General features: G+C 43.0%; 1 protein-coding gene and 1 pseudogene across 1 annotated transcript; one reads left to right on the top strand and one right to left on the bottom strand.

Moving 5' to 3' along the window:
- Positions 51-5,368, bottom strand: LOC108638211 (olfactory receptor 1L4-like). The gene is made up of 3 exons (XM_018063993.1): positions 5,363-5,368; positions 2,674-2,826; positions 51-1,031 (listed from the first exon to the last, which is right to left on the bottom strand). The coding sequence occupies exons 1-3, from the start codon at positions 5,366-5,368 to the stop codon at positions 51-53; spliced, it is 1,140 nt and encodes a 379-aa protein (XP_017919482.1).
- On the top strand, positions 15,001-15,899 carry LOC102183999 (annotated as a pseudogene).

Below are 22,592 nucleotides of genomic sequence, written 5' to 3'. Positions count from 1 at the left end.
AGCTATAAAAAGGAAAGGGAGGGGAGAGTGGCGTTCTTCTGTAATCATTATTATTGAGATGCCAGTGAGTCCAGACCTGCCGTCACACCTTTTGGGGGTGCAGCCCTCCACCAGAGCCCCCTTTTTAGGGCGCCCTTGACTTCTTTATTGCGCAGGCTGTAGATGAAAGGGTTCAGGGTCGGGGTAACCACCGCATAGACCACGCTGGCCAGGCGGTCGTAGCGGGCGGAGTAGGCAGACGATGGCCGGAAGTAGACGGAGAGGATGGAGCCGAAGAAAAGCGACACCACCAGCAGGTGGGCCCCGCAGGTGGAGAAGGCGCGGCGCCGGCCCCCTGCCGACCGCAGCCCCAGCACCGCGGCGAGGATGCGCGCGTAGGACAGGGCCACCAGGAGCAGCGGGGTCAGCACCACGGCCAGGCCCTCGGAGAAGATGGCCGTCTCCGCGGCCGACGTGTCCGAGGTGGCCAAGCTCAGCATCACCGTCATGTCGCAGAAGAAGTGGCGCACGGGGGCGGCGCGCGGGTAGGAGAGCCTGGAGATGAGCAGCGTGTGCAGCAGCGAGTGCAGGTGCGCCAGGGCCCAGGACGCCGCCGCCAGCGCCGCCCAGCGCCCGGGGCTCATGACCGCCGCGTAGTGCAGGGGCCGGCACACGGCCGCCGCGCGGTCGTAGGACATGGCCGCCAGCAGGTAGCTCTCGGTGATGCCCAGAGCCACGAAGAAGTACATCTGGGCAAAGCAGCCCCGGAAGGACACGGCCTGGCCCGGGTGGAGCAGGCCGGCCAGCAGCCTGGGGACCGTGACGGTGGTGAAGCAGAAGAAGAAGTAATACATGGGGGAGCGGAGGGCCGCGTCGGACCTCACCAGCACCACCATGCTCAGGTTGCCCAGGGCATTGACCAGGTAGACGCCAAGGAAGAGGAGGAACAGCAGCGGGTGGATGTCTGTGCCGTCCATCAGGCCGAGGAGGAGGAACGCTGGGCGGGAGGTGAGGTTGGCCAGAGCCGTGGAGTGGCCGGCACGGTGGGGGCGCTGAGGGGAGAGAGGAGACGGCCCACCGTAAATTCTGGCACCTCTAGGTAGATTTCTGCATGTTTTAAAATATGAATATTTTCTAAAACTTCTGTTTGCTAAAATGGGGTAGGGACCACACTGCTCATCCGATAATCCTAGTTTTATGGAGAAACTTACTCTCAGAAGGGTGTTCTGGGCACTGGGGTGTCTCAAGCTTGGGAGTAGATCTGACCTGATTTTGAGTCCTGGCTCCATCATTTAGGGCTCTCTGAGCCTCAGTTTCTTCTCCTTTAAGTGAGAAAAATACTAGTTGCTACTCCTACAGTTGTGAGGATGTGCTTAATCACTCAGTCGTGTCCCACTTTTTGTCAGCCCCATGGACTGTAGCCTGCCAGGCTCCTCTGTCCAAGGAATTTTCCAGGCAAGAATACTGAAGTGGCTTGCCATTTCCTTCCCCACAGTTGTGAGGACAGGGTGGATAATAAATCTAAAATACGTGGCACAGTGCCCAGCACATAATAGGCATTAAAGACTGCCATCTATCATGTGTCTATCAAGTATCTATCTATCTACCATCTATCTATCCAGGCCTCGTGGCTCAGTGGTAAAGAACCTGCCCGCAAATGCAGATGATGTGGATTCTGTCCCTGGCTCAGGAAGATCCCTTGGAGAAGGAAATTGGCAAACCACTCCAGTATTCTTGCCTGGGAAATCCCTTGGACAGAGGGGCCTGGCGGACTACATATAGTCCGCGGCATCACATGAATTAGTGACTAAACAACAACACAACCACAATCTATCTATCTATATCTTCAACGACATCCTCATCATTTGCTTAGTCAAACCAGTAGTTAGGGGCAGAATTGAGACCCAGTCCATCTGAATACCAATTGAAGTTTTCTCACAAGACATCTTACTATATTTGCCTTTCATGAATTCACCACATATTATTTGGTAGCTCAGGGAGGCTTTAGTTATTTAAGTATGTTTTTCTTAATCTCATCTGAAACCAGCTTCCCTGTAACTTCCACAAGTGGCCCCAGTTTTGGCCGCTGGGGGCCACACACCAAATCTGCTTTCTCTGCAGCTTTTTACATCATGCTCAAAGAAATCTGTTCGAGGTCCACTGAGTCCTCTTTTCTCCAGTCCAAACATCCATGGTGCCCTAGATCCTTCCTTACAGGACTCTGTTGCCAGGTCTTTTTCCATTCTGGTTACCCTCTGTGTTTTCAGTGTTTTTGAACACTGCTCTATCCGGAGTTGGGCTGTGTGGCACTAAACAGTTCAACAGTCCACCTCACATGAGTTTATCAAGTGCTTGCTTTGGATCAGGTGTTGTGTTGGTCTCTCGGACTATGAAGGCAGGCCAGTCTTTGTCCTTGACCTCCAGCCATGCACAATGTAAGAAGCAGTACTAACTATGAACAAAGTGGGAATGATTTCCTCTGCTTGGCCGATTCAAGGAAGATTCCAAAGTGAAGGGTTGAACTAGGGTTGGGAGAATGAGTAGGAGATCATCAGACAGAGACTTGGGAATAGGAAGAGAATTTCAAGTAAGGGGGAGAGTGAACATGTGGCTTCTTCCCTGGAAGGCAGAGTGGGGTTGGGAGGAAAATAGAACCATGGTGAGAAGACAGCAGAGGGGTGCTGGGTTTGTCACCTGGAGGGCAGTGTGCCAGGTCTCAGGGCTGTCTGCAGAGTCTGTGGGCTGGTCCACCTCCTGGCCAGAGGTCCCTGGTCTTAGGGACAGATACACCGTTACCCATCTCTGCCCAGAGACTTCAGCGTGTTTCCTGTGGGCTGGAATAGCAGCCTTAGAGAGAGAGAAAGAGAGAGAAAGCCAGACCTGTAAGGGCCCCAGGAATTCCTGGGCATGCTGTTTCCACCCAGCTCTGCTGCCCTGCCAAGTCTCCCCATTGCCCACTGGATATGGTGTGAACCACTCAGCCTGGCACCCAAAGCCTTCCAGCTTGGCTCCCAGGATTCCTCTCCAACCTCAGCTCCAGCTGCTTCCACATTATTCCCTTTCCCAACCCCAGCCAGGATGATCTTCTCACTGTCTCTCTCTCTTTTTTTTTTTTTTTACAAAATTTATTTGCCACTTCCATCATTTAAAAAAATTATTTATTTTTGGCTGTGCTGGGTCTTTGTAGCTGCATGGATTTTTCTCTGGTTGTGGCGGTGCACGGGATTCTCATTTTGGTGGCTTCTCTGGTTGTGGAGCACAGGCTCAATAGTTGTGGCCCAGGGGTTAGTTGCCCCACAGCACGTGGGATCTTCCCCAATTAGGGATCGAACCCGTGGCTCCTGCATGGGCAGGTGGGCTCTTTACCACCGAGCCACCAGGGAGCCCTCGTCGCTGTCTCTTGCTTACACCTTCTCGCGTGCCTTTCCTGCACGTGGCTCCCTACCTGCGGTGCTCTTCCTACCCCATCCCAGTACCCAGCCCCAGCTTCACCTCCTCCAGGAAGCCCTGCTTCCTTTCTTTTTTTTTTAAAATATGTATTTATTTCTTTCTGAAGTATAACTGCTTTACTATGTTTTAATTTCTGCTGTACAACAATGAGAATCAGCTATATATATACATATATCTCCTCCCTCTTGGGCCTGCCTCCCACCACCCCCATCCCACCCCTCAAGGCCATCACAGAGCACCAAGCTGAGCTCCCTGTGCTATAGAGAAGCTTCCCATTAGCTGTCTGTTTCACACGTGCGGGTGTGTATATGCCGGTGCTCCTCTCTCAGCTCCCACTTCCTTTCTTGACTTCTTCAGCCCACATGAATTTCTCTCTCCTCCATCTCTTGTAACCCTCATTTGGAACGCGGCCCTCATTTGCTGGTATTGCAGTGACTTTTGCTGCTGTGATCCTTGTCTTCCCACTGGATGACAAGTTCTCTGAGGACAGATGTTTAGTTATCTGCTAGGCCTTATAGGAACGGATAACTAAATATCTGCCCTCAGAGAACTTGTTTGAACTGTCCCGGCAGCCAGGGAAGGCTACAGTGAGGAGGTGGCATTTGAGTAGGACAGACAAGTGTTCATCAAGAGAGGCAGACATAGTGAAGATCTAAGATCTGCAGCTCCCAGGCAGCTTGCAGCCCTAAATCTTATATGGAAAAGGTCACCTTTGTAGGAAATACTCAGATGCACCAAGACACAGAAGCACACGGGATGTGAGTATGATAAATTCAGACACACAGACATGCCAGAGACACACTCACCCCCACTAGGACATGTGAACAGTCACATACATGTGTTTACAGGTAGGACAGACACACACAGATGCACACAGACCCATCCATAGGTGTATATGCCACATGCACCTGAAGACTCATACCCAGATACATACCTCCTCCACCTCCCACCAGTGCCAGGGGAACAAATATCAGACCTCCATGGATCTTCCTGGGCACACTGAGACCCGTGCAGGAATCTGCACACAAAACCAACAGCTTCTTCCTTCCTTTCTCTTGTCTCAGGTCTCCATCTGCCTTAACAGAGTGGGGAATGGTCAGTGGGCCCTAGGTCTCTCAGTCTGGGGAGTGTCTATCTAATTCCTTGACCCTGGTCTCTTGCTGGTCAACCCAGATTCTTCTTTTGATGGTGTCCCAAATAGCTTTCTCTGCAACTCCTGTTTTAACTCAAAATGAGCTCTTTCTAGGGCTTCCCAGGTGGCTCAGGAGTAAAGAATCTGCCTGCTAATTCAGGAGCTGTAGGAGATGCAGGTTCCATCCCTGTGTCAGGAAGATCCCCTAGAGGAGGAAATGGCAACCCACTCCAGTATTCTTGTCTGGAGAATCTTATGGACAGAGGAGCCTAGTGGGCTATAGTCCACAGGGTTGCAAAGAGTTGGACACAGCCAAGCACAACAACACAAACCCTTTCTATTCCAAGGGCTTCCTCTCCTCCTTTGCTTTCCTCCGCCAACTTCTCATTCATTCTTCTTTAATAATTTACATGACAGTCTTACCTGTTGTATCTACTCTACACCAGGCAGTAAGTATTGAGAGCTAAGACATTCTTAAAGAGCTCAAGGATTTCCCTGATGGTCCAGTGGTTAGGAATCTGCCTTGCAGATGCAGGGGACATGGGTTCAATCCCTGGTTGGAGAACTAGGATCCCACATGCTGTGGGGAAACTAAACTTGCTTGCTGCAACTACTGAAGCCTGTTCTCTCTGGAGCCTGATTGCCACAAATACTGAGTCCACACACCACAGCTAGAGAGTCCATGTACCACAATGAAAGACCCTGCATGATGCAATGAAGATTCTGCGAGCTACAACTAAAACCCAAGGCAGCTAAATAAACAAATATATATATTTTTTAAGAGTGCACCTTCCTTCCTACCTCCATGTCAGCCAACTGGCAGTGACTCTAAGATATCATCTCCCCCAACACCCATGTCACAAATGGGAAGCAGGACCCAGAAAACACTGACTTCATTCAGCAATTTGGTGACAAAGCCAGGATGTGAATCTGGGGTTTGGACTACCCAAGTTTTCATGCACTTTCCCATCCTGTCTGCCCTGCATTGGGGGCTATATCTCACTTCCCTGTCACTCAGACATTCAGTTTACCCACTTTGCCTGCCTGCCTTTGATTATTCCACTTTCTGCCAGCAAATCTCCTGCCCGACTGCTCACCTGTGAACACAAGTGGGCTCTGCCCTTCACACCATATACCAGATGCTGCTCGGCTTCCAGCCAGGGAGTTAAGGCAGGTATGCCCTGGAGAGGAAGAGTTACCTCAACAGCCTAAGGCCATGCAGCCTGGGAGCAGAGGGGTCACTAACTAGTTAACTAGGCAACTCCACGGAGAGCTATGGCCTCTGCACTCACAGGCCCCAGGAGGATCCTCTGTTCTCAGCCAGCATGGTACCTTCTCTCCTGTCCTTCTAGAGAGACTGAATGGGAGAGAGGGGATGCGAGGGTCTGAGAGCCCAGAACTGGGAAGACACCCCTCCATGTGGTAACACCTGTGTTGGCCCCATGTCCCTAAAGGATGCTATTGCTCCTCTGCCTCCTTCTGAGGGGGCCCTGAGAGGGGCAGGGCTTGTTGGCAACCACACAGCCAGGAGACCCTAGTCTATTCTCTCTGGAGGTACCTATGTGGAGCTGCATCCATCACCCCTAAACCTGCCACCTCACTGCGATTCCTCTGCTCAGAAAAGAGTTCTTTCTTCTGATGCCATTGTGAGGAGAGTGGTGAAGTGGAGCTGAGGACTCTGATGCCCAGTGTCCCAGCATGGACCCCAGAACCTCTTCCCCAAGCCCTAGGGAACAGCCCTAAAGGTCCCATCTAACCTGGAAGCCGAGGGAGGCAAGAGGGGCTGGAGGTGATGGCAGATTCACCCCAGGAAAGCAGATCATGGGACACGTGTGGCGCTGCTCCTGATGGACTTCAAGGATGCTGCTCTCTAAGCCCACAGCCCAGGTCAGAGATGCCAGGATCTCAGCCCTGACCAGCTGGTGCTGGGGCAAGATGATTCCTACTGCTTGTTCCAAAGCCCTTTGACTGTCTTGTCCTTTTCACTGGCCTGACAAAGCAACCCTCCTGCATCTGGAGGGCCCAGACTAATTCCCAGGCTCATCAATTTCTGTCAAGGACAGTCTCTATCTTTATCTCTGTCTCACCTGCCCTTCCTCCACCTGGTGTACCTTTCAACACTTGGGGACTGATAGCCGCATCTCAGGGGATGAGCATCTTTAGCTTGACTGTTCATTCATTTGAAAATGTTGCTTGGGGACCATAGGGTGCCGGCCCTGTTTGGCTCTGAAGAGAGTCAGAGAAGTCTCGGAGTGAGTGAGGAACCCCCAGTGAGTCTCTTCTCCTCTCTGCATCTGTTTCCTCTTTGGCAAATGGAGAGAGATGAACTGGTAGAGTCTGACTTTCCCTTTCATGTTGGAGGGTGGGACATTCTGAGATTGCACCGAGTGGTTAACAGGCAGGTCGGAGAGAGATTTAGGCATGGGGTAAAGAACGTGCCTGCCAATGCCAGAGATGCAAGGGATGCAGGTTCGATTCTTGGCTCCAGAAGATCCCCTGGAGAAGGGAATGGCTCCTACTCTCGTATTCTTGCCTGGAGAATCCCATGGACAGAGGAGCCTGCTGGGCCACAGTCCAAGGGGTTGCAAAGAGTCAGACACTGAACGACTAACATTTTCACTTTCACTCTAATGACTGCGTGTTTCATGCAGTGGACATGCCACAAGTTATTTAATCACTTACCAAGTGATTAAATGGTATTTAATCATTTACCAAGTTATGGTAATTTTGAACAAAAAGTAAGGGAGGTATGTCAACTTAAGTGTTACTTTCTTCCACGAAGCATTCCTAAGATCCCAGAGGAAAAAATCCAGGGTCAAAAAGGTGAATATTTCTGTGGCTACTGACAAATGTGGAGAAGAAATTCATCAAGCAAGCTTTTTCACTAATTACACAAGCCATCACCAATGGCTGAGTTTGCCTTCTCCTCACTGTGGAATGCTATTATGATTTTTAGTATTAGTTTTTCTAGTCTTGATTTTAGCTTCTGTGGAAAACAGAACTTTGTTTTCATTTCCTTTGGCTGTTAAATCCATGAGCCATAATCATGGCTCTACCTGTTTCTGGTAGAGTGTAGCCAACTCTGAATCAGAGTCTTGGCCTCTCTTGGGCCTTGCATCTGAAAAGCAATAAGCTGTACAACAATACATCTAGGACAGGAGGGAGTTTAGAAACGTGTATGTATTGCCGAGTTCCTTTGCTATGCACTTGAAACTATCACCACATTGTTAATCTGTTAAACTCCAATACAAAATAAAAAGTTTAAAAAAGATATCTAATATTTGCATTTTTTCTTTAGTGTAAACCATTTAAAATAAGTTTTACTTTATATTAGCATAGTTATAATTCTCAGACAAATGAATAAATACAAGATGAATATCATTACGTTTTGTATTGGTTAGAATTGACTTGTGTACTGATTTCCAAATATATGCCATGCTACATGAACACAGAAAGAAATATGTATATAATATTTAAAAATATTTATGTTAATTTATTAAAGAAAATTATTTAATAAATAAATATTAATGTAATAATTAACTATCTAAATATATGTAAATGTTTTGTTTAAAATATTTATATATTAGTTTTTATGTTATTACAATAATATAAATATAATATTATATTTATATTTTATAAAAATAAATGTTTTTTCATATTTCCTTTTACTTTCTCACCCAAGTGAGAAATTATACTCTATGAACAATTATTAATATTGTTATTATTTTGTAGAGAGGATATCACATTAATTTGTGTTCATCTTAGTTGGATAAAAAGAAAGCTGAAATTGTAAATGATCTTTATTAAGGATCAGAGAAAAAACTGAACTTAATTGTGTTTAGAAAGAGTATAAATTCAGAATCTAGAGGAAAAACCTCAGATGCCAGGTCATGACTTTCCATACAACTGGACATTTGATTCCAACTTGTGAAGTATGTCAGAGTCGCCTTCCAAGAGTCATGGACTTAGGTTGTTGAATTTTCTCTGTGGATTCTTTTTAAAGACCTTTCATGTTCTGAGAAGTTTACATGCAACTATAAATGCTTCAGGGCAAGAATTTTTATTGAATATTTTCTTGTCTTAGAATGTGCTTTAGTGAAAATGGAATTAGTAGTGTTGGTTGGATATTGTAATATATTGCTAAATTAAGAACATAGTTTATTATGAATAAACCTAGAAGACTTTGTTAAATAATATAATATGTATTATGGTTCTGAGCTATAAGAATGCTATAGTTTGTTAACGTGCCCTGGGCAAAAATTTTGCATCAGTGTTGAACTGCCTTCTGAGGGCAATCTTTATGTCTTCTAGCTCAGTTCAGTTCAGTTCAGTCACTCAGTCATATCCAACTCTTTATGACCCCATGAATTGCAGCATGCCAGGCCTCCCTGTCCATCACCAATTCCTGGAGTTCACTCAAACTCATGTCCATCGAGTCGGTGATGCCATCCAGCCATCTCATCCTCTATCGTCCCCTTCTCCTCCTGCCCCCAATCCCTCCCAGCATCAGTCTTTTCCAATGAGTCACCTCTTCGCATGAGGTGGCCAAAGTATTGGAGTTTCAGCTTTAGCATCAGTCCTTCCAAAGAACACCCAGGACTGATCTCCTTTAGAATGGACTGGTTGGATCTCCTTGCAGTCCAAGGGACTCTCAAGAGTCTTCTCCAACACCACAGTTCAAAAGCATCAATTCTTCGGCACTCAGCTTTCTTTATAGTCCAACTCTCACATCCATACATGACCACTGGAAAAACCATAGCCTTGACTAGACGGACCTTTGTTGGCAAAGTAATGTCTCTGCTTTTGAATATGCTATCTAGATTGGTCATAACTTTTCTTTCAAGGAGTAAGCGTCTTTTAATTTCATGGCTGCAATCACCATCTGCAGTGATTTTGGAGCCCCCAAAATAAAGTCTGACACTGTTTCCACTATTTCCCCATCTATTTGCCATGAAGTGATGGGACCTGATGCCATGATCTTTGTTTTCTGAATGTTGAGCTTTAAGCCAACCTTTGCGCTCTTCTCTTTCACTTTCATCAAGAAGCTTTTTAGTTCCTCTTCACTTTCTGCCATAAGGGTGGTGTCATCTGCATATCTGAGGTTATTGATATTTCTCCTGGCAATCTTGATTCCAGCTTGTGCTTCTTTCAGCCCAACGTTTCTCATGATGTACTCTGCATATAAGTTAAATAAGCAGGGTGATAATATACAGCCTTGACGTACTCCTTTTCCTATTTGGAACCAGTCTGTTGTTCCATGTCCAGTTTAACTCTTGCTTCCTGACCTTCATACAGGTTTCTCAAGAGGCAGGTCAGGCGGTCTGGTATTCCCATCTCTTTCAGAATTTTCCACAGTTTATTGTGACCCACACAGTCAAAGGCTTTGGCATAGTCAATAAAGCAGAAATAGATGTTTTTCTGGAACTCTCTTGCTTTTTCCATGATCCAGCAGATGTTGGCAATTTGATCTCTAGTTCCTCTGCCTTTTCTAAAACCATCTTGTAAGAATTAAAGATTTTAAAATTTAAAAAATAAAAAATAAAAAAAAATTCAAAAAAAAAAAAAAAAACCATCTTGAACATCTGGAAGTTCACAGTTCACGTATTGCTGAAGCCTGGCTTGCAGAATTTTGAGCATTACTTTACTAGCATCTTCTAGCTCACATCATTCTAAATAAGTTAAATCCGACATTTTAGACTATGTAGACCTGCTTCCAAAACTGCTGTTTTAAGTTTAAGAGTTGAGTCACCCATAACAGTAGAGTAAAGAACATGTATTAGTATCTCTGAAACACATACACAGAGTGTACTATCAGATGTAGAAAATTTGCAATACAGAAATCAAGACTTCTTGGAAGGCAGACCCTACAGAAATAATACCAATTTCCCTCAAATTCTGAGGGTCTTCCTAACAGAAACAACTTGTTGATTTTTGTTTTCAATCAAAACATTTTAAAATATAATCCCACAGAAAAGGATAAAATGACAGGTCACCTGGAAAAGACATATTAAGAAATAGGTAGTATTAAACTTGGTTTTAAGACTCACATTGCTTTACAATTTAAAATTTGAAGGAGAAGGCAACATGGGAACTAGAATACTTTAAAATCACACATCTGAACAATGTCAGGACTTCATAAACATACTTGGGATGGGGGACTCTTTGGCATGCTCTTTTATATAGAACTGATAGAGAACCATATGTTTGAAACCACAAACATGAAAGGCATAAAACAGAGAAGGAAAACACATTACTTCAGAAAGAATATATCTAAAAGAAAGTGGCATTCAACCCAAAGGAGTTGACAAGCAGTGGATGTGAAAAACTGGATCCTCAAATATATAACTTAAGTAGTTAAGTACAATGAAAAAAGTTTACTAGATGATTAAAGACACCCTAAGACAGAGAACAGAGAAGGCAATGGCACCCCGCTCCAGTACTCTTGTCTGGAAAATCCCATGGACAGAGGAGCCTGGTAGGCTGCAGTCCATGGGGTCATGAAGAGTCGGATATGACTGAGCGACTTCACTTTCACTTTTCATGCATTGGAGAAGGAAATGGCAATCCACTCCAGTGTTCTAGCCTGGAGAATCCCAAGGATGGGGGAGCCTGGTGGGCTGCTGTCTATGGGGTCGCACAGAGTCGGACATGACTGAAGTAACTTAGCAAGACAGAGAAGTCGGGTTGAGTTCTGCCTCTGGGAATTGTCTGAGAAACCAGTTTGGTTCCTCATCCACCTCTCTGCGTGTGATCACACACACCCCATTCTAGCGCCCCTGAGACTTGACTTATAGAGGCTCTTAGGCTCTGTACCACCATATGTTCTTGGAATGAGATCTTCCTCACACTTGGGAGAAGAGAGAGGAAAGAATAGGAGATCAGGATAAAGTATAAGAAAAATAAGAAGAAGGAAAAATAAGAACATCAACTGCAGAAATGATGAAACATCTGAATCTGCATAATTTGAAATACTTTTGCAGTGACTGAGTTGAGAACGTGGAATTCAAAGGAGGTGTCTATTTCAGGTCTGGGTTGAGGGGATGCAGCAGGAAGTCTGCCTCTCTGTGAGCAGAACCTCAGCGGAAGTCAAGATTTTGTAAAGTTTTCCAGGAAGCCTCAGAAGTCTTGTGGCGGACTTGGAATTTTCCCCGGGTGTGATCTTTGAAAGTTTGAAAGTCCAGGGCAGTTTTACCTGGATCTCTAAATCAGGAGGGCCCCAGTTGACATCTGTCAAGCAATTTTTTAAAATTATTATATAACAAAAGAATGTATAGGTCAATTGTATCTCAATAACATTGGGGATTAAAAGACGCTTACTCCTTGGAATGAAAGCTATGACCAACCTAGATAGCTTATTCAAAAGCAGAGACATTACTTTGCCAACAAACGTCTGTCTAGTCAAGGCTATGGTTTTCCCAGTAGTCATGTATGGATGTAAGAGTTGGACTGTGAAGAAAGCTGAGCACCGAAGAATTGATGCTTTTGAACTGTGGCCTTGGAGAAGACTCTTGAGAGTCCCTTGGAATGAGATGGCTGGATGGCATCACTGACTCAATGGACGTGAGTTTGAGTGAATTCCGGGAGTTGGTGATGGACAGGGAGGCCTGGAGTACTGCGATTCATGGGGTCTCAAAGAGTTGGACACGACTGAGTGACTGAACTGAACTGAACTGAAAACTGGGGAGAAAGAATGGAAGATAGTGTAGTAAAATGACAATAGTAGGATTATGAGTATTTTCTTCTTTGTATTTTAAAAATAATAGCTGGTTCAAGATGGTAATGAAGGAAGATCCTGAGCTCTCCTCCCACAGACACACTGAACCTACAGCTTCAGATGGAACAATTTCTTCTAAAAATAATAGCCCTTATTTCCTGCAATGGTTTTTACCTAAAGAATTAAAATAATCTATGGACATTTTAAATTCTTATATTATTATAATATACATAATATCATAATTTATATCATAATGTAGTAATTATATAACAATATATTAATATATTTATACACAAAGTATATGTATTAATAATATATATTATATATAATATAAATATAACAATGTTATTATTATAGATTATAATATATTATTATATATTTATATATTATGTATAATAATTATGTAACTATTATATACAATAACATTATAATAATATATTATATATAATAATATAATCTTATATTATACTATTATATATATAGTAAAGTTTTCCAGGAAGCCTCAGAAGTCTTCTATTATATATATAAAATATATATTATATTATATATAATATGTGTTATATATATTATTATATAATTATTAAAAATAATATTATATTATATATAACTATAGCTATATAATATATGTATAATATATTAATATATCACTTATAATTAAATAATTATTTTATTATATAATTATCATATATTAATTAATATATACTATATTAAAAATATTATCTAATATATATCTAATGTCATATTATCTAATGTATATTTATAATATATTATAATATATAATAAAGTTATATATTATATTATATATTATTATGAATATATTATATAAGGTATATAATATTATATAATTAATATATAATTATAATATCAGTTCAGTTCAGTCCTCAGTTGTGTCCGACTCTCAGCAACCCCATGAATCGCAGCACGCCAGGCCTCCATGAGTTCACTCAGACTTGTGTCCATCGAGTCACTGATGCCATCCAGCCATCTCATCCTTGGTCGTCCCCTTCTCCTCCTGCCCCCATTCCCTCCCAGCATCAGAGTCTTTTCCAATGAGTCAACTCTTCGCATGAGGTGGCAAAAGTACTGGAGTTTCAGCTTTAGCATCATTCCTTCCAAAGAAATCCCAGAGCTGATCTCCTTCAGAATGGACTGGTTGGATCTCCTTGCAGTCCAAGGGACTCTGAAGAGTCTTCTCCAACGCCACAGTTCAAAAGCATCAATTCTTCAGCACTCAGCCTTCTTCACAGTCCACCTCTCACATCCATACATGACCACAGGAAAAACCATGGCCTTGACTAGACGGACCTTAGTCGGCAAAGTAATGTCTCTGCTTTTGAATATGCTATCTAGGTTGGTCATAACTTTTCTTCCAAGGAGTAAGCGTCTTTTAATTTCGTGGCTGCAATCACCATCTGCAGTGATTTTGGAGCCAAAAAAAATAAAGTCTGACACTGCTTCCACTGTTTCCGCATCTATTTCCCATGGAGTGATGGGACCGGATGCCACGATCTTCGTTTTCTGAATGTTGAGCTTTAAGCCAACTTTTTCGCTCTCCTCTTTCACTTTCATCAAGAGGCTTTTTAGTTCTTCTTCACTTTCTGCTGTAATGGTGGTGTCATCTGCATATCTGAGGTTATTGATATTTCTCCTGGAAATCTTGATTCCAGCTTGTGTTTCTTCCAGTCCAGTGTTTCTCATAATGTACTGTGCATATAAGTTAAATAAGTAGGGTGACAATATACAACTTTGATATTTAATTAATTATATATTATAATATATAATATATTAATATTATAGTGATTATAATTATTTATAATTATATTATTTATTACAATTATAATAAATATATTAATAATATAATTTAATAATATAATTATAATATATTATATGATAATCTCTTATTATATATTTAACTATTATATATAAAAATAGGTAAAATAATCTGTGGACATTTGGGCTTCCCTGATAGCTCAGTTGGTCAAGAATCCACCTGCAATGCAGGAGACCCTGGTTTGATTCCTGGGTTGGGAAGATCCGCTGGAGAGTGGATAGGCTACCCACTCCAGTATTCTTGGGCTTTTCTGGTGGCTCAGCTGGTAAGGAATCTGCCTGGAATGTGGGAGACCTGGGTTCAGTCCCTGAGCTGGGAAGATCCCTTGGAGAATGGAAAGGCTACCCACTCCAGTATTCTGGCCTAGAGAATTCTATTCACTGTATATTCCATGGGGTCGCAAAGAGTCGGACATGACTGATTAACTTTCACTCACATGGACATTTAATGAGATGAGGGCAGAAACTTTGGAACACTGTATGTGTTCCTATTATCAAGTGGTTGATTACCAGTAGAACCAATAAAAGATTTACAGTTAGTGTGACAAAATTCACTAACGGGGATTTAAACCTGGTTGGCAGAACTCAGTGATATCCACCCACAAAATGGACTCACCCACAAGAGACTTGTACTAGACCCAGAAGTTCCTGCCTCTATGATGTCAAGATCAAAGTTTTAAAATCGTGGGACAGGGAAAATAAAGAGGCTCTGAAAGACTAACTCTATCTCATAGGGTTTACAAAAGAGGGTCACAAAAGGGCTGTGAGGTGGGTGTGAACGCATGTGAAGTGTCAAAGATGCTACCACTCCTTTTTCTCCCTCTTAGTGCTCGGCAGCAACTGCCTGCGCTTCTCTCTTCCTCCACTGCCACCCAGTTCTCCAGCAGTTGTCATCATGGGTTTTGAAAACCTGAAAAGCCCTGCCCACCTCTGGGCGCTGAATGACTCCTTGGCGGACAAGAGCTACATCTGGGGGTCTATGTCATCAGAAGCAAACATGGCAGAATTTGAAGCCATCTCGGGCCCACCACCTCCTGACTTGTGTCATGCCATATGTTGGTATATGAAGTGAAAGTCACTCAGTGGCGACCCCACGGACTGAAGCCCAGCAGACTCCTCTGTCCATGGAATTCTCCAGGCAGGAATACTGAAGTGGATTGCCATTCCCTTCTCCAAGGGATCTTCCCAATCCAGGGACTGAACCTGGGTCTCCTGCGCTGGCAGGTGGACTCTCTACTGTCTGAGCCAGCAGGGGAGCCCAAGGTACAAGCACATCCAATCTTACAGAAAGAGCAGCCTGCCAGGGGTGAAGAAAGCTTTGGGCAAGTATGGCCCTGCTAATGTGGAAGGCACCACAGAAAGTGGAGCTACATGAAGATGATGAGGACATTGATCCCTCTGGATCTGAGGAGGAGGAGGAAAGTGAAGAAGACAAGAGGCTAAGAGAAGAACTTGCACGGAATGAGTCAAAGAAAGCCAAACAACCATCACTTGTTGCCAAGTCTTCTGTCTTACCAGTCATGAACCCTTGGGATGATGAGACAAGTATGGCAAAACTGGAGAAGTGTGTCAGAAGTATTCAAGCAGAAGGCTTAGTCTGGGCATCTTCTAAACTAGATCCAGTGAGGTATGGAATTAAAAAACTTTCAAATACAGTGTGTAGTTGAAGATGATGAAGTTGGAACAGATACACTGGAGGAGAAGATCACTGCTTTTGATGAAAATGTGCAGTCTATGGTCATGGCTGCATTCAACAAGATTCAAAATCCATTGTGGCTCAGTGCCCTTAGATAACAGCTTGAAAGACAAAGAAAGAGAGAGAGAGAGAGAGAGAGAGAGAGAGAGAGAGAGAGAGAGAGAGAGAAGCTATCATAGAGAAGGTCCTCCCATTCTCATACTTTCCCAAGAGCCATGCTCCCCTCCCCAGGGTTATGCAAAGCCCACAGAAAGAGTTTAAGTTTGTGCTGTGTGTGCTGAGTCGTAGTGTCCAACTCTTTGCTACCCTATGGACTGTAGCCCACCAGGCTCCTCTGTTCATGGGATTCTCCAGGTAAGAATACTGGAATGGGTTGCCATGCCCTTCTCCAGGGGATCTTCCTGACCCAGGGATTGAACCCTCATCTCTTTGGTCTCCTGCATTGGCAGACAGGTTCTTCATCACTAGCACCACCTGGGAAGCCCAGAGTTGAGGTTTGGACCTGATGTTAACCCAGAGAACACAGCGGGCTTTCCCACATTGCTCTTTGGAGGCACTGTCAGCCCATTAGCTGACATCTCACCACCACCCCACTCCACCCAGGACTCTATGAAGCTGGACCAGCACAGAAGCTTAAGAAATTCACATTTGCTCCCAGTGCTCTAAATCTGGACTCCTGCAGGCAAGGGTCAACAAAGGAAGGTCAGTAGACAGCTAGCAGGGAGAGCCAAGCTGAATATTCTGAACACATGTTTCTCATTGGGGCAGACTTAATAGAGGACACAGGAGAATGCTTGAAAGCTCTAAAGCATGTTCTCAGTGATCCTGAAAGATCTTGTTAAACCAAGAAAAGCTTGCAATGGGGTTCAGCAGAAAAGTTCTTTGGAAAATCATCTCAAAAAAAATTTGGGGGGTCATGCTGGATCTTCGTTACAGTGTGTGGGCTTTGTTTTGTGGCAGCTCATGGCTTCTCTTTTTGCAGAGCATGGACTCTAGCGCATGCAGGCTCAGTATTGACGGCGGGCAGGCTCTCTAGTTGAGCATGGGCTTAGTTGCGCCATGGCATGTGGGATCTTAGTTCCCCAACCAGGAATTGAACCTATGTCTCCTGCATTGGAAAACAGATTTTTAACCACTGGACCACCATGGAAGTCCCATCCTCCTCAATTTTTAAAATAAAGAATTAGGGTTATCACTGCAGAAAACTGAATTAAGACTCTAGAACCAACTTCAAGAACTTTCCCATTTTTAACTTTACCAACTTTGCCACTGTTGACCAAGAAATAGAGAAGGCTGCAAATAAGAAAGAGTTTATTTGAGGTCTTAGGAGCTGCAATCGTGGAGACACAGATTTGGGTAAAATGAGTGTTTCAGGGAAGAGAAAGGGGCAGGGGAATTAGAAAGGCAAAAGCCACAATGTTGTTAAAGTTGTCTGGCAAGAATTAGAATTAACTTGGATGTAGTTCAGTCGATAAAGAATCTTCCCACAATGCGGGACACCCAAGTTCGATCCCTGGGTAGGGAAGATCCCCAGGAGAAGGAAATGGCAACCCACTCCAGTATTCTTGCCTGGAGAATCCCATGGACAGAGGAGCCTGGCGGGCTACAGTCCAAGAGGTGGACACGACTGAAGTAACTAAGCACGCACCGATGCAAGAAAGTATTTGTCTGTAAGAGAGAGTTTGTTAGGAGTTATTTAGGGCACAGGTCCAATAAGTACTTTGAGTTTCTGAAATATTGGGCAAATCTTCTGGTTGTCTGCAGTAAGACAAAAGAGTATGTCTGAGATCCATTCTGAGAGTGTGTTTGTAAGTCCAATTTGTTTGTAAGTCCAACAAAGTTAGTTGTGTTACCCAACTAACACAATAGGCTGTATAGACTGTACTGTTAGAGGTTTATAATACTTTTCACACAATACATAAACAAGCACAAAAAATAAAGAAAACCTTTTTAATCTTACAATACCTTGAAAAGTATGGTAGTACGGTACAACAGCCGGCTTCAGGGGCTGGAATCGAGTGAACAGGCAGGAAGAGTTACTGGTTGGCGGAGGGAGAGGAGGTGGGAGATGGTAGAGCTGAAGGATCATCAGTAACAGGAGACGGAAGGCAGGATGCAGTTTCACTCACGCCCAATGGGATGGAACACACGTTTGCATCTTTGAAAGTTCAAAGCTTGAAGGTGTGTATGTAGGGAACTTACTATAAATGGTCAAAGTTCAGACTCCATCTGGGTTGCGACATTCATGGTCACACTTCTTCAACGGCCTCCTGGCTCCATTTGAGAGAGCTCTCTTAGCTATATAACTCCATTTTGATTTTCCTTCCACACTATGCATATATATTATGTGGATATCTTGTTTAAGTGCAGGTTTTGATGTAGGAGGTTTGAGGAAGGCCTGTGATTGTGAATTTCCAACAAACTTTCACATAACACAGATGCTGCCGGGTAGCAGACCACACTTTGAGTAGAAAGGTCTAGAGGATTTACAGAAAAGGTTACAGAAAAAGGAAGAGAAAAAAATTAGAGATGATGAATTAAAAGATAAGGAAAAAGCTATAATAGATATTTATTTTTCTAATAGCATTCATTCTCTCTTAATTACATGCCCTGTTTCCTGTAGTATCATTTTTCTTTCTTCCATGTGGATATAACTTCAGTCGTATCTGACTCTTTGTGACCCTATGGACTGTAGCCCACCAAGGCTCCTTTGTCCCTGGGATTCTCCAGGCAAGAATAGTGGAGTGGGTTTCCCTGCCCTCTTCCAGGGGATCTTCCCAGGGATCTAACTTGCGCCTCATGTCTCCTGCATTGGCAAGCGGGTTCTTTACCACTAGCACCACCTGGGAAGCCTATATATATATATATATATACACACACATAGAATTCATATAATACATATTCTCTTTTCCTTAATATGCTTCCAAGATTCTTCCAAGTATTCAGGTATGGGTTTGGTTTGTTGACCTAAAACAAATAGACTGCCAGAGATTTCTCCAGCAAAGATGGGTTAATTGAGGATCAGCAGAGAACTGCAGTTCAGAGTTTGCAACCATGGAGAGCCAAGTGCAAGTCCCCCTATGGCAACGGAAGGAGAATAATATCATGGGGGCTAAAGGAAGTTGGGAGGGTTGTAGCAAACAAAGAATTCATTGCTTTTCATTGGCTGAGTCCCTGCTAGAACAGGAGTCTTTCTTTCTGTTGGGCTCTGGATCCACACAGGGCTGGAGAGCTCCCCCTTCTGGTCTCCTAACTCTATCAATAGATGAGTTTTCTGTTTATAAATTTTTAACAAGTTCATGTTCATGACTGTATTACACCCTATTGTATTAATGTACAACAGAATATTTTTCTATTATATTGATGATGGACATTTGGGTTTTCAATGGACCATTATGAATAATGCTTCCATGGACATTTTTTATGTGTGTGCCCATGGCTGCTCTTGTCTTGAGCATAAACCTAAGAGTGACGCTGCTGGGTTATAGGGTATGTATATTTTCATCTTTATTAGATACTGGCAAAATGATCTTCAAGGATGTTGCAACAACTTGCACTCTTATCATAAATTAAGCATTATAAATCAGTGAGGGTGGGGCAGGGAATGGATTATTCCCTCCTGTTGAGGCTATTGATTGCTCATTTGAAAAATAAAGACCTCCTGGATGTATATATTACATTACATGATGTGCCAAAATAAATGCAGGATGGATTTAAGAGTTAAATACAAAGCTCCAAATTTTAAAAACCCAAGAGAACAAATAAGTGACTATTTATATAATTGTCAACTATAGCAGGCATTCTAGGCATGTAAGCAATGGAAGAAGGCATGAAGGAAAAGATCAATAGATCTGACTACATAAACATTTTTAAAATATATGTAAAAATTACCAAAATTAAAAGACAAGCAACAAATTTGGGGAAATATTTGCAGAAAATATGAAAATGTTAATATATTTAACCTGTAAAGATCTAATAGAAATCTGAAACAAACTAAAAAATAAAAATATTGAAGTGAAAATGCTGACATCTCACTGAATAAGCCAAGAACATAAAAGACAATTTACAAAAGAGAAAAATACCATGTTTACTAGAAGAAAATACTCAGCTTCACTATGAAACAGAAAATGCAAAGTAAATTTTTAATATATTTTTGCCTCTCAAATTTGAAATGATTAAAAATAATTAATATTTGTGATGATGTGGTAAAATGGATATGGACAATTTCTAAATGGAGAGTAAGGCATCACCTTTCTGTTATGAGATAGTTTAATAACACAGATTAAGAGTCTTAAAATATTCATATCTCATTAAATATCCACTTTATGAGAGTAAAATATTATATATCTTGAAATAAATTTAATAAAAACAGGGAAACTCATTTTTTAAGAAACCTTCAAAACTTTTCTTTAGAAATAACACTTGAATGAATGGATAGACCATACCATGGGAAGATCCTATACTGTAAAGCCTCCAACCCCAAATTAGAAATTCAACAAATTCTAAGTAAAACCCCAATGGTAGAAGATTCCAGTGAGAAAAATGATTCTATAGCTAAACTGGAAGAGAGAACATGTGATACTTACCAACTATTAATAATTTGGGAGGAAAGAGTAATGAGAATGCAATGTGAATATGAGGTTTTCAGACCTGTGGGTCCGCTCCACAGCTACAGGCGGTTGAAACACTGTGGCACAAGCACAGAATGGTGTAACAGAATATAAAGCTGTTCAGAAGCAGAGATCAGTGCACTAAAACATTTAATATTTGACAAAAGCATTCTTCAAGTTATTGGGAACTGTCTTGGGAGCACAGGCTATAGAGTTAAAAAACGAGGCAGTGCAGGGAAATCAGGTTCCTCTGGAGTGGACTGAGACATTTGGGGGTCTTTTGGAATGGTGGCACGACCCCTGGAGTTCCTCTCGACTTTCCTGTTGAGAGCGCCTCCTCTTGAGATGCGACGGGAAGGCCGGGAATCCTTTCCCGATGAAACAGGGAAAGGAACCCTCATCTCCAGCGGAGGAGGGGGAAAGGGGCATTGTATCCCTATGTCAAATCATGTACTAAAATTTTGGATGGAAAAATGGAAAACATAAAAAATAAAATTATAAAATACATAGTAGAAAAATAGATGACTATTTACATAAGCTTGAGATGAGGAAAATAATTTCAAGTATGGCAGCAAAGAAAGATGTCATAAAGTAAAATATTTATATACTTGACTACAGAAGATAAACGTTCGTGTGTCAAAAACACAATTCGCATTAATAAGAGGCAAATATAAATAAGGAAAATAGTTGCAGCTAAGAGTTAATACTTGCACTCAAAGAAGAAGAAAAAGAACCTTTACAATAAAATGCAAAGTAGAACAGTAATGGGAAACAGGGATTATCACATTGTAAAGATTTCAGTCCCCAGCCTTTTTGGCACCAGAGACCAATTTCATGAAGACAGTTTTTTTCCACAAACAACGGGAGTGTGCAGTGTTCAGGTGGCAATGCAAGCAATGGTGGGGATGGTTCAGGTCGCAGTGGAAGTGATGGGGAGTGCTGGATGAAGCTTCACTTGCTTACCTGCCCACCGCTCACCCCCTGTTCTGTGGCCCAGTTCCTGGGGGTTGGGGGATCCCTGGTTTAAATGATAATACCTGAAGTTGCTTAAGGTCTGGAAAGGGGCCTTCTTGCATTGAATTGGCAGAACATTCAAATGTTACAATGCATCTAGTTGATGATTTGTCAATATTCATAAGAGTTGAAGATATATACATGCATACGGTCCAATCAAGGAAACAGCTGTGCAGAGACATATAACACTTTGCATTTAATAACGGAAAACTGAAAGCAGTCTAAAGGGTTAGGATAGAGTTGATTAAGGAAATCCTGATGCAGGTATAAAATGATACAGCCAATTCATACAACAGAGTAGGCACATTTATTTAATATGGGATTGAAGAAAACCAGGCCATGATGGAGGAGGGGTGGGTGGACAGGAGAGTTTTGGGGTGTGACGAGGATGGAAGCACGCAATGCCAAAAGTCAGAAAAAAGTGAAGAAGTGGCGGCAAGTGTTTGCAGAGAGGCTGACACTCACACCCAGGCAACCTTGTTTTGAACACATCTTCCCTCTATTGGCACCTTTGCTAATGAATCTTGTTAACAACACTACTGAAACCATCTATCACTAATTGGCCTCCTCCACCCTCCTCTCTAAGGTCTGATTTCTTTCTAAAGGACACAAATGAAAGCAAAATCTTTGCTGGCTGTCCCTTCCCTCTGGCCTTGTTAGCAGAGATGGAGAAGACAATCAGCAAATCCCCAGCCACCTCTCAGCCAAGTTGTCCTGAGCTCTCATTTGGGAGCTAATTAGAGGATTCTGTTTGTGGAACATTCGAGGACTTCATTCCCATCCCCGTCACCGCTGTCTCGGTGGGAAACTTTGTGAGAAAGATGGATGGGTGGGTGAACATCCATGAAGATGGGTGAACCTCCTGAGGCTCCGCTGAGCTCGAGAAGTTAGCAAAGTGTTTTGGGACCCAGGGAATTAATCAGGCCCTCTTCCAGGTGTCCACGGCAGGGCAGAAGCTTCCATTGTTCTGAGTCTTTCACTAGTTCATTCAAGGGAAGTGAGGGCCACGGTGATACAAAGGACATTAACACTGATCGGGCAAGGCTGGAGTTTGGGGCAGTAAGTTCCTGTTCTGGTGCTTTCTAGTGTGAGGTCACAAACTCTAGAAAGATGCAACTCAAAACCCCATGGATTTTTAACACCTTCTACATTATACTTGTGGTGCTG

Source organism: Capra hircus, chromosome 19, assembly GCF_001704415.2.
Source record: "Capra hircus breed San Clemente chromosome 19, ASM170441v1, whole genome shotgun sequence".
NCBI lineage: Eukaryota > Metazoa > Chordata > Mammalia > Artiodactyla > Bovidae > Capra > Capra hircus.
The sequence above is the reverse complement of the archived record's forward strand: the minus strand, read 5'-3'. Positions and strand labels throughout refer to the sequence as shown.